The sequence below is a fragment of the Sus scrofa genome, chromosome 8, assembly GCF_000003025.6.
Source record: "Sus scrofa isolate TJ Tabasco breed Duroc chromosome 8, Sscrofa11.1, whole genome shotgun sequence".
Taxonomy (NCBI): Eukaryota; Metazoa; Chordata; class Mammalia; order Artiodactyla; family Suidae; genus Sus; species Sus scrofa.
Window position 1 is genome coordinate 62,567,726 of NC_010450.4, and position 12,740 is coordinate 62,580,465.

Below are 12,740 nucleotides of genomic sequence, written 5' to 3' on the forward strand. Positions count from 1 at the left end.
GAAGTAGTTTACTTATTTAATTTTATTATACCATGAGCTCATAGAGATCAGAATAACAGCTACCTGTGTCTTAATATTTGGATGTATACCACTTTGCACATTATTGGTAACTCATTATCAAGTTTGTTTTTATTACAAAATATTTTTTCTGTTTAATTATGGTTGGCTTCAAACATTAACTCGTTTTCTTTTCAGTGCTAAATTAATTGGGCATTCACAAATAGGTTTGCATCTGTTTCTTTTTTTCCAATTGTAATATTTGAAAATATGTTTCATTAAGTTTCAAGTAATGAGGACTGTGAAAGGAGATACTTTATAGCGCTGCAAGGGAGGCAGAGTGTCAGGTTTCTATTGAGGAAGAATATGAAGGTCATGTTCAGATAGAAGGTTGAAGATGCAAGAGATTTTGCTAATAGTGGACTTTGGATTGCAGGGGCACAGTGGAAGGATTTTAGGAATTGAGGAGGGCTCAGGAAAGGCAACCAACAGAAGATTGTAGAGTTTATTTAGATGGAGTGTGAGATATGAGGGATGACACAAAAAGTATGAAGTAATGAGGTCAGTGACCTAAACAGGGATCAAGTATCCAAATACCTAAAGTTTTTGTTTGTTTGTTTTACATTTAAGGGAGATAGTCAAACTAAATGCTGAACACAGGAAAGTTTACTCTGGGTACTCTTCCATTCACGATGATGGAGTTAGAGGTCTTAGGGAGGTATGGCCTTTGCCACAGTTCATCTAATTCATTAGATCTCTCAAGTGGGAGGGACTATGACACTTTTGAGTATGTACTCCCTAGATCAAATACCATTTATTGAATACATCTACCTTACATCAAGCTCTGGACCACCGTTGCATTACTTGATGGGGATAGAAATCCTGCAGGAGATTTGGCCTTAGTCCTAGTGTACAGAGGTTTCTAAGAGATCCAAAGAATTTTGGGGCAGTTGAGTCACATATAGATCTGAACTAGCAGAAAAATGCCTTTGACTCTATGATGTGATTCCAAACAACTTGGGAAGATTAACAATGATGGACTGTGTGGCAAATGGACATAATATTTGAAATTTATCTTTTTAACCTTGATAAATCATCTATCCTGAAATTTCCTTAGGAATCTTGTAATTATTTTATAGACTTCTACTAGACACTTAAATTTCAAAAGTAGTTTGTGGGAAGTTCTAGTCATGCCTCAGCAGTAATGAATCCAACTAGTATCCATGAGGACGTGGGTTCAATCCCTGGCCTTGCTCAGTGGGTTAAGGATCCAGCATTGCCGTGAGCTGTGGGGTAGGTCTCTGACACAGCTCTGATATGGCTGGTTGCTGTGGCTGTGCTTTAGGCTGTGGTTAGGAATCACACCTCTGATAAGACCCCTAACCTGGGAACTTACATATGCCACAGGTGCAGCCATTAAAAAAAAAAAAAAAAAAAAAAAAAAAAAAAAAGTTGTTTATGTGTATCTGCTGGGAAGGACTTCATGTAAACTTAACATATTTGCTCTTTTGTAACAATGTGGCACAGATACATTTATTCCTGAGATGTTATAAAACATGTATTTCTGTTTACGATTAGTAACCAACCATTAGTCAATTCCTTTAAGAATGCCACTCTGATAAATTTGTTCTTTTCTTCATGCTGTGGTATGTATCTGTTATACATTATATGTTTGGTCTAAAAAATAAGGGCAATTACATTCTCCTATGAACTCTCTGCACCAGACTCTTTCAAAATGAATTGCCTCTTTTGTTCACTTAAGAAAAAGAAAAATAAGAGTTCTGTTGTGGGTTAAGGACCCCATGTTTTCTCTATGAGGATCTGAGTTCAATCCCTGGCCTCGCTCTGTGGGTTAAGGACCCAGTGTTGCCACAAGCTACTACCGAGGTCAGAGATGTGTCTGTGGCCGGCAGCTACAGCTCCAACTCAACCACTAGCCTGGGAACTTCTAAATGCTGCAGGTGCAGCTGCGTAAAAAAGAAAGAAAAAGAAAGCTACACTTCAATGTCCCAAAAGGTTCTAAACAACTTGCCCACTACTAACCTGACCATCATCCCTGAGATCATTCATCTCTTGCCTCTCTGTGCCCCTGCAACACTAGCTTTCTCTCTGCTCCTATCAAGCACCAAATTGCTTTGTACCACAAATAATCTTCATTCGGAGATTCCTGAAAATTACTATTTAAAATCTGACACATACCTTCAAAAACAATGTTTTTATTAAGCATTTTTTTTTTTTTTTTTTGTAAATCAGGTAATGTGTAAAGGAGCAAAGATTGAGTGAACATCAAAATACATTCATTAAGGAACTTAAACTCTATAGAGGGAAAGACAGAAATGGCTACATATATAATTTTAAAGTAATAATTTGTATAAAGGAAAACATTTTAGTAGTATATTCCTCATGGAAGGAAAAGGAATGGCTAATAAGAAATATTGAGCTGTATTTGAAGTCTGAATAAGAGATAAGAGGGAGACAATGGAGGGAGGATGGAGGAGGGATGGCAGGTGTAAATGCCCTGTGTGAAAGGTAGGTTCAGGACAAGAAGGGTAGTCATTGTAGCTTCGGAACGGAATTGAGAATAAAGAAAAGATCAATTTGAGATGAGCAATCCAGGAGTCAAATTATTCTCTATCTCCTAGTGTCCCATGACCTAAGTTTTGCTTCTTAATTCACTTGAGGTTTAATCATTTGCTCAGGTTCATTGTTCTTAAACAAATTTCTAACCCTGCATGCTTCCTGAATGATTTTCCTTTCTCTATATTTGATATGAGGGTGGGGGGAGAAAGACATAGAGATTATTTCCACAGTATGCTAAGAAGTGTAGTTATATATTCTGCTTTGATAACAACCCCCTCCTTTTTTAATGCAAAGTAATTTTTTTGTCTTTTGATTTACTAACAGTAAGTTTAAAAAAGAACTGTTTTCCTCCAGTTTATTAGTTCAGTCATTATATTTTTCATATGAATGTTGCCCATGTCCTTAGAGAAGTATTTATAGTTTGAGCTCTATGTATGGCCTCTCAACTTTCTAATTTTAAGCTTATTTTTCTTTTGCTGATTGTGATCCTAATTAACTGAAATTATCCCTACTTTAAGGTATACTTGAAGTAAAATACTTGAAGTATTAAACATATTAAGTAATAGCTCCTTGTTTATAAATGTACAGGTTGGTGTGTATATATTATTTCTGGAGAAATAAATTTCCCAATGTTAAATCCACTTTAGTTGGTTTTAAAAGCAATCTTTATTGACATAATATCTGTGTACTAGTTTGTCTATTCCTTAATTTCTATGTACCTTGTGTATGTATTACTTACTGCACCACTGGGTGGCGTAATCTTCTAGAGCTCTCTTTGATGTCGTATATGTATGGGATCCTCAAATAAAAGAGGAGATATATTAGCAGAGGTCCTGTGTATTCAGCCAAAAATACCTGAAAATAAGAAGGTGATTTAGATTAAACAATGCATTTTACATGTTTTACTTAGAACCATAATAAGCATGTGCACAGGCTTCTCTTGCTACATGAACTGCTGAAATGGACAGGTGAGCATCTAGTCTTTGAAAAGAACTAGACTAGGTACTAATGTAAATAGTGAGAGATCTTTCTTGGAAGAATTAGCCAAGAGTTAAGAAAAATAATAACTATAAAATAAAAATAAACATTAATCATAATATAATGATTACTTAATAAATAGTACACAGAATATTTATTTAGCCAGACTATTATAAATGCATTTCTCATATCTCTCCAGCCCCATACACACTTCGTTTTCTATGTTGACTGTCCCTGCTACTGAATGGAATGGGCTGTAGTTCCTGGCTTTTTTTAAAAAAATATTTTTATGGCCAATGTCGTCTTGAACTCAATCAATTTGACCCTTATTCAAATTGAATAATTTATTTCTGTCATTTAGAAATTTTAGAATAATGAGTTCTGAGTGAGTAGTTTAAAGGGTTGCTTTTTGAATTCTGGAACTGAGGGGCAATAATGTATGTGGAGAGAGATATACAATCTATAGAGAGACAACCCTAAGATGTGGAAAGATAATTGGAAATGAGATTGTGTGATTGCAGAAAAATTAATTGACTGATTAGTTTTCTGATAGTCTTCTGAATCTGCTGAATATCCATTATTTGGTTTTGTTTTGATGCTAAAACCATATTAAAGTCATACTCTGAAATTTTCAGACAGAGAAGGGAAAATAATTTCCTTACAGGTGTTAGAAGAGAAAGAATACAAACATGGCAATGATAAATTCCACTGCCATTACTACTTGGCTTTGCCTTTGCCAATTTTCATCATTTCCAAAAGAAGATAACTTGAAGCTTACATGTTTTACTCAAAAATGCATGTGTGCACCTTGATCATTATGCTCTTACCTCTGGTGAGAATTTTATGTAGCTACATGGTTAAAATATATGATACATATGCACATACATATATAATTACATATATATGTATATATACACACATATATAAATAGCTATTTATATATACTTGTTTCTTCAGTTATACATTTTTTAACAATATTCATTATGAGCCAAGAAAGTCTTTTATGTGAAGGTAAAAACCATGCAACATCTGATGAATTCAGTATTAAAGCAACCTTTTCACTGAGAAGAGTTAATATTAATTTATGGCATACAACATGCCTGATTATTCAGGTATATAAAAAAGATTTTACTACTTTTGAATGTCTGATAATAGAATCTAGCTAGTACTCTAGAATAATTTTTAAAAATGATGGTTTTATTACAACAAAAAGTTTAAAATCTATTTCAATGCCTCTGATCTTAGTCAAGTCAGTTTTGAGCAAATTCTTTAGTAATATGTCAGAAATGAAAAATGCTGTAAATAATAGTTAACCTGGGCCAAGATCACTCTTTATTAAGTTAATAAAAATTCTATCAGAAATATGAAGCTTTTTTGGATCAGAGGAAATTAAACTGCAATCTTATCTCCATCATTGCCTAAAAAAATCAGGATAGCCTGCTACCTTATAGTAATATCTTCTTGGAGACCCAATACTTTATCACAGGTATTGTTCATGCTGAAACATGGGGGTTAAAAGAGTGTCAAAGTATGAAGGACATATCCTGACATGAAAGCACTGGAGAATAATAAGGAATAACTTTTGGACAATGCATCTTTCAGGCAAAATGTCTATTTGGGTGCAAATAGAAGGAACAGAGATGTTTGATTAAACTTAGAAAGTAATCAGAAAATAGTTTTAGAAACAAGGGCCAGGTAGACAAATATTAATAAAATAGACTTCTGAAAGAGGAATTGCTCTTCTTCTACTAAAAAAGAGAGTGAAAACAAAACTAAAGCCAAAATAAACATATAAACATATACTTACAGGTACACAGCCTAAACAAAGCAGATGTATTTACGAAGACTAGGAGCTCCATTATAATCCTAAAGTTTAGTGGATAGTCTAAATTCAAAACCAGCATATATACTTTATTTTCACTTTGATGATATATACTACATTTAAATTCCAGTCAATTTCTAACATCAAATTATTTCCATGCTTCCCCTTTTGTGGAAATTCTCAGTTTTAAACTAATGAGTTGCTTTAAATGTAAAAGTCAGTTTTTACTGGGGAAGCTCTGTAATTAGGATTTTTTGAAACTTCTGTAGCATCTTCAACTTGCTGTATGTCTATAAGAAAAGGAATAAGGCAATAGGCTCTTTTAGAAAACAGAAATTCAAATGTGCAGCTGCAAATAGTTGTTAAGTGATTAGGACCTTATGCTTAAACTGCACTTAATGCATTTCATCCTTCCTTAATTTTTTTTTTTTTAGTCCTATAATTATTAGGGTGGTGTTGGCTTTACTTGTCTTCTAAAATTGCAACTAGCAGTTAAAAAAATGAATCGCACATTTCATAGCTGTTGAAAATTTTACTGACGAAAATTAAGTAGTGCCAAACTTAACTTTCTAAAGATAGGAGAGCTACTAAGAAAAATTATGGGAACATTTCCTAATAGTAATATCACTGTGTACTCAGTGAGTACTCCTGAAGCTAATATAATACTAGAGAGGTTTTAAAAAATCAACTGTTATATGAATAACATATAATGGAGAATTCTATCCCCATGTAATTCAAACAAACCATCCTAATGAGATAAGGAAGAAAAATCAATTGAAATGTTTTTCAGGTTCCAAAAGGCTACTGAGTCACTGTAGGTCAGGGTGTTTTAAATTGGGCTCCAAAGTAGTGATTATTCTGGGATATGGAGCCTTGTAGGAGTCTGCTTAAAAGATGAAATCTCTTAAGAATGTCTGAGAAGTGAAGTAAAAAAAATTATTGCTTTGTATCTTTCAATGATAGATACAAAGGTCACCTTATAAAATAGATACAAAGAGGTCACTTTATAAAACCTCTAGGATTTGGGTTAGGACCTAGCAGAGCTATATATTAGAAGTGAAGATGAGGCAGAAATAATCTGTCTTCATAAGTATTGAATTCAGCCTGAAATCATTTCAGCCGTGGATTGGATTAAATGACCTATACTCAATAGTATCATTAATCCATCTGTAGAATGATAAACTATCTTTTCTTTTTTGAAAGATGATGACATCATCATAGGCCTCAAGTTATCTTTAAATTTTTTACGTAAATTTTCCTGCACTAAGTAAGAAATATGAAGGTATATAAGGAGGGAAGATATGGTGACCATAAACATAAAACCAACAGCAAACATTGAAAACAAGTGAACTAAAGTTTCAAATACAGAATTATCAACTATATACTTTTAGAAAACAATCTTTTAATGTTCAAAGAAAAGAAAATACTAAAAATTAAGCATATATTTGAAACTCTAAAAATAAAACATGAAAACATAATTTGAATCCAGATGGAGTATACAAAAGAATAATGGAGACTCAAAAGATGAAGATATTATACTAATATTTCAAATTAAATACATCATCAAACTGTAGACTCAGATAACACTAAAAGCCCAAAGCAGGGTAAATGAAACTACATTCGTAACTATGCATATTATAATCACTCTGCTATAGTCAAACAAATATTAAATTTTAAATAAGCCAGAGAAAAGCAAATTTAGTTTAAGGAGTATAGCAGACTTTTCAGCAAAGGCTATGGGAGTCAAAAATCAAAATAATGTCATTTTTTTTCAGGGAAATACTACACCTATTCTAAAGGATATACTGAAAGGTCTCCTCTAAGAATGAAGTAAGATGATATAGGAAAGAGGAAATCACAACTGGAAAGTAGTCACTTAAATAAGCCATTATACAGATCTAAAAGGAGAAAAAAACCACAGCTATTGTAAAAGTGACAATAAACACAAGGAACTGCAAAAGTATACATGTGAAGATGTAAAAAGGGACATCAAAATCATAAATATGAGGATGGAAAATAAGAAAATCTAGATTCTTTTTTTTTTTTTAATGTGTATGAACCTATATGAGTATTAGGCTAAAACAAGCAGATATAGGAAAGGGTTAACATACTTGAAAAACAAGGCAACCATAAATCAAAGCCAAAAAATAAATTCACAAGAACTAAAAAGAAGAGGACACAAGCATAAAGTAAAAGGAAATCATCCAACAAAAGAATTAAAGGAACAAAGGAGAAACATAGAATCAACTGGAAAACAAAGTTTAAAATGGCAATAAACACATATTTATCAACAATTTCCTTAAATGTAAATGGTCTGATTTCTCCAATTAAAAGACATAGAGCAGCAAACTGGATAAAAAAAAAAAATAAGAGCCTACAATATGCTGCCTACAAGAGACTCACCTTAGGGCAAAGAACACATATACCTTGAAAGTGAAGGAATGGAAAAAGATATTTCATGTGAATGGAAATGACAGGAAAGTAGGAGTTGCAATACTTATATCAGACAAAATAGACCTTAAAACAAAGGCCACAAAGAAAGACACTATTTAATGATAAAATGATCCATTCAAGAAGAGGATATTACACTTTTCACTATATATGCCCCTAATACAGGAGCACCCAAATAAGTACAACAAATACTAACATTCATAAAAGGAGAAATTGATGGGACTACAATAATAGTAGGAGATTTTAACACCATACATCAATGGACAGATCCTCTAAACAGAAAATCAATAAGGCAACAGAAATCCTAAATGACACAATAGAACAGTTAGACTTAGTTGATATATTCAGGACATTACTTTACAAAAAAAATCAGAATATGCATTCTTTTCAAGTCCATATGGAATAACTCAAAGATTGACCACATACTAGGTCACAGAACTAACTTCAACAAGTTTAAGAGTATGGGAATTATTTCAAGCATCTTCTCTGACCACAATGGCATGAAACTATAACTCAACCACAGGAAAAGAAATGAGAAAAAAACTAATTGCATGGAAACTAAAAAGCATGCAACTAAAAAACCAATGGCTCAATGATGAAATCAAAAGTGAAATTAAAAAAAAATACCTTGAGACAAAGGACAATGAAATTGCAATCATTCAAAATCTATGGGAGTCTGCAAATGTAGTTTTTAGAGGGAAGTTCATAGTGATACAGGCCTTCTTCAAAAAAGGTGAAAAATCTTGAATCAAAAACTTAACCTACCATCTAAAGGAATGGAAAAAAGAAAAATAAAACCTAAATTCAGTAGAAGGAAGGAAATCATAAAGATCAGAGAAGAAATCAAGAAAATAGAGATTTAAAAAACAATAGAAAAAAATCAATAAAACCAAGAGCTGGTTCTTTGAAAGGATAAACGAAATTGACAAACCTCTGGTCATACTCACCAAGAAGAGAGAGAGAATCAAAATAAAATAAGAAATGAAAAAGGAGAATCCAGAGTTCCTGTTGTGGCACAGTGGTTAATGAATCCAACTAGGAACCGTGAGGTTGTGGGTCCAATCCCCGGCCTTGCTCAGTGGGTTAAGGATCTGGCGTTGCCCTGAGCTGTGGTGTGGGTCACAGACGTGGCTCGGATCCTGCATTGCTGTGGCTCTGGCGTAGTCTGGCAGCTCCAGCTCCAATTTGACCCCTAGCCTTGTAACCTCCATATGCCATGGGAGCAGCTTAAGAAAAGGCAAAAAGACCAAAAAAAAAAAAAAAAAAAAAAAAAAGAAAAAAAGAAAAAGGAGAATCCTCAAAGGATACTGCAGAGATACAAAAATCATAAAAGAATACTATGAACAATTATATGCCAACAAATTTGACAACCCAGAAGAAATGAACAATTTCCTATAGACATACATCCCACCAAAACTGAATCAAGAAGAAAAAGATCTTTTAAACAGATGCCTCACGAGATATGAAAAAACATAGCTAGTTTTTTTCTAATAAAAACACTCCCTACAAACAAAAGTCCAGGACCAAATGGCTTTTCAGGTGAATTCTACCAAAATACAAAGGACTTATACTCATCCTCCTTAAACTTTTCCAAAAGATTGAAGAAGAAGGAATACTCTGAAAGACTTTCTATGAAGCTATCACTATCCTAATACCAAAACCAGAAAAAGATGCTACCAAAAAAGAAAATTATAGGCTGATATCTTTGATGAATATAGACAAATATTCTCAACAAAAATTTAGCCAACTGAATCCAACACATAAAGAAGACCATACATCATGACCAAATGGGTTTCATCCAAAGTTCCCAAGAATAGTTCAGCATGCACAAATCAATGTCATCCACCACATCAGCAAAAGAATAGTCAAAAACAACATGATCATTTCAATAGATGCAGAAAAGACATTTGACAAAATTGAACATCAATTTATGATAAAATCTCTTACCAAAGTGGATACAGAGGGAACATATCATACCATAATGAAATCCATTTATGACAAAACCACAACCAATGTTATACTCAATGGAGAAAAGCTAAAAGCCTTCCCACTAAAATCTGGAAAAAGACAAGGATTTCCACTCTCACCACCTTTATTCAACATAATATTGGAAATCCTAACCACAGCAATCAGACAAACAAAAGAATAAAAGATATCTAAGTTGGAAAAGCGGTAAAATTGCCATTCTACGTACATGACATGACAGTATAAATAGAAAACCCTAAGGACTCCACACAGAAACTACTCAAACCTCAAACTAATCAATGAATTCAGCCAAGTAGCAGGATACAAGATTAATGTTCATAGATTGGTTGCCTTTCTGTATACTAACAATGAAATATTAGAAAATTGATACAAAAAGCAATGTCTTTTAAAATCATACCCCCCCAAAATTAAATACTAGGAATAAACCAGACCAAGGAAGTGAAAGTCTTATATACTGAGAACTATAAAACATTAATTAAGGAAATTTAAAATGATTCAAAGAAATGGAAGATATCCCATGGTTCTGGATTGGAAGGATTAATATCATTAAAATGGGAATATAACACAAAGCAACTACATATTTAATGTGATATCCATCAAATTACCCATGGCATTTTTTCACAGAACTAGAAAAAACAATCCAAAAATTTATATGGAACCAAGAAGAACCAGAATTTCCAAAGCAATCCTGAGGGGAAAAACAACAACAACAACAAAAAAAACAGAAGGCATAATTCTCCCACACTTCATACAATACTTCAAAGCTACAGTAATCAAGAGAGTGTGATACTGGTGCAAAAACAGACATACAGATCAATGGAACAGAATACAAAGCCCAGAAATCAACCCAGACACTTAACGGTCAATTAATCTTTGACAAAGGAACCAAGAATATAAAATGGGAAAAAGACAGTCTCTTCAGCAATTGGTGCTGGGAAAACTGGATGGCTGCATATAAATCAATGACACTAGAACACATTCTCACACCATGCACAAAAATAAGCTCAAAATGGCTTCAAGACTTAAACATAAGACAAGACAGCATAAAACTCCTAGAAGAGAATAAAAGCAAAACATTCTCTGACATCAACCATACCAGTTTTTCTTAGGCCATTCTCCCAAGGCAATAGAAATAAAAACAAAAATAAACCAGTGGAGCCTAATCAAACTTAGAAGATTCTGCAAAGCAAAGGAAACAAAAAAACAGAAAAATATGAAAAGACAACCTGTGGAATGGGAGAAAATAGTTGCAAAGGATGCAACCAACAAGGGCTTAATCTTCAAAATATACAACCAACTCATACAACTCAACAGCAAAAAAAAAAAAAAAAAAAAAATTAAAAATTGGGCAAAAGCCCTGAATAGACACTTCTCCAAAGAAGATAGACACATGGCTAACAAGCACATGAAAAATGCTCAGCATCACTAATTATTAGAGAAATGCAAATCAAAACTCTAATGAGGTATTACCTCACACCTGTCCAAATGGCTATCATTAATAAGACTATCAATAACAAGTGCCGGAGAGGGCTTGGAGAAAAGGGAACCCTCCTGCACTGTTGGTGGGAATGTAAATTGGAACAACCACCATGGAAAGCAGTGTGGAGGTTCCTCAGAAAACTAAATATAAAACTACCATACGATCCAGCAATCCCACTCCTGGTGTATATCCAGATAAAACTCTCATTGTAAAAGATAAATGCACCCCTATGTTCATTGCAGCACTGTTCACAACAGCCAAGACATGGAAACAACCTAAATGCCCATCGACAGATGAACGGATTAAGAAGATGTGGTATATATACACAATGGAATACTACCCAGCCATAAAAAAAGAACAAAATAATGCCATTTGCAGCAACATGGATGCAAGTAGAGACTCTCATGTTAAGCGAAGTAAGCCAGAAAGAGAAAGACAAATACTATATGATATCACTTAAATGCGGAATCTAAGATATGGTGAAGATGAACATATCTACACAACAGAAACAAACTCATGGACATGGACAGCAGACTTGTGTTTGCCAAGAGGGAGGGGGAGGGGGTGGGATGGACTGGGAGTTTGGGGTTAATAGATGCAAACAGTTAAATTTAGAATGGATGGACAGTGAGGTCCTGCTGTATAGCACAGGGAAATATGTCCAATCACTTGTGATGGGACATGATGAAAGATAATATGAGAAAGTGTGTATAGATGTATGTATGACAGGGTCACTTTGCTGTACAGTAGGAATTAACAGAACAATGTAATTCAAGTATAATTAATTTTTTTAAAAAAATGAAAAGTTAAGTAAGATACATTTACAATGAACAAGAATGAAAACTCATTGAGTTAGAATCAGAGTAAAGTGCTAAAGGTATTTTCAGGAAGAAAGATCATAATATCAAATGTCAGTTCAGTTTTAAAGGGAAAAATTAAATTCCAGTAAAAAAGTTAAATCTAAATAAATATTGACCATATGAATTTATAGTAGTGGATTTTGGCTTTAAAATCTATAGAAAATTAAAATATACCACAACAATAGAAAGTTAGGAGGAGTCCAAATATCTTAAAAGTATTCAGCTGTCCTTTCAGTATCTTCACATTCATAAACTTAAACATTTTTATTAGTGTTTAATATTTTAAAAATGCATATTGTAATCTCTTAGGTAATCTCTAGAGTTAGTGAAAAGGAAGATATAACTACCAAAATAAGAGAGGCTAAGAGAAAAGAAAACATGACAGTCCAAATGGGATAAGAAAAAAACAACAACAAAAAGCAGAAAATGGATTATAGGATGCATGAGGCAAACGAAAAGAAAGTATTAAGCTTGAATGATTAAAAAAAAATCTAAAAAGTGTAAAATATAGAACTATTAAACTGTTAGAAGAATCATAGAAGAAAATCTCCCAGGCTAGGGCTAGGCAAAGGATTCTTACATTTGA

The 12,740-nt window shown here is 33.3% G+C and overlaps 1 protein-coding gene across 2 annotated transcripts in view; it reads right to left on the minus strand.

Annotated features, from left to right (window-relative positions):
* Nucleotides 1-12,740, minus strand: part of TECRL (trans-2,3-enoyl-CoA reductase like) — a 103,633-nt gene that overhangs the window by 25,274 nt on the left and 65,619 nt on the right. For both annotated transcript variants that reach the window (XM_021101381.1, XM_021101380.1), the window contains one exon: nucleotides 3,317-3,432. In XM_021101381.1, coding sequence (XP_020957040.1) covers nucleotides 3,317-3,432 — 116 coding nt within the window. The remainder of the gene's footprint in view (nucleotides 1-3,316; nucleotides 3,433-12,740) is intronic.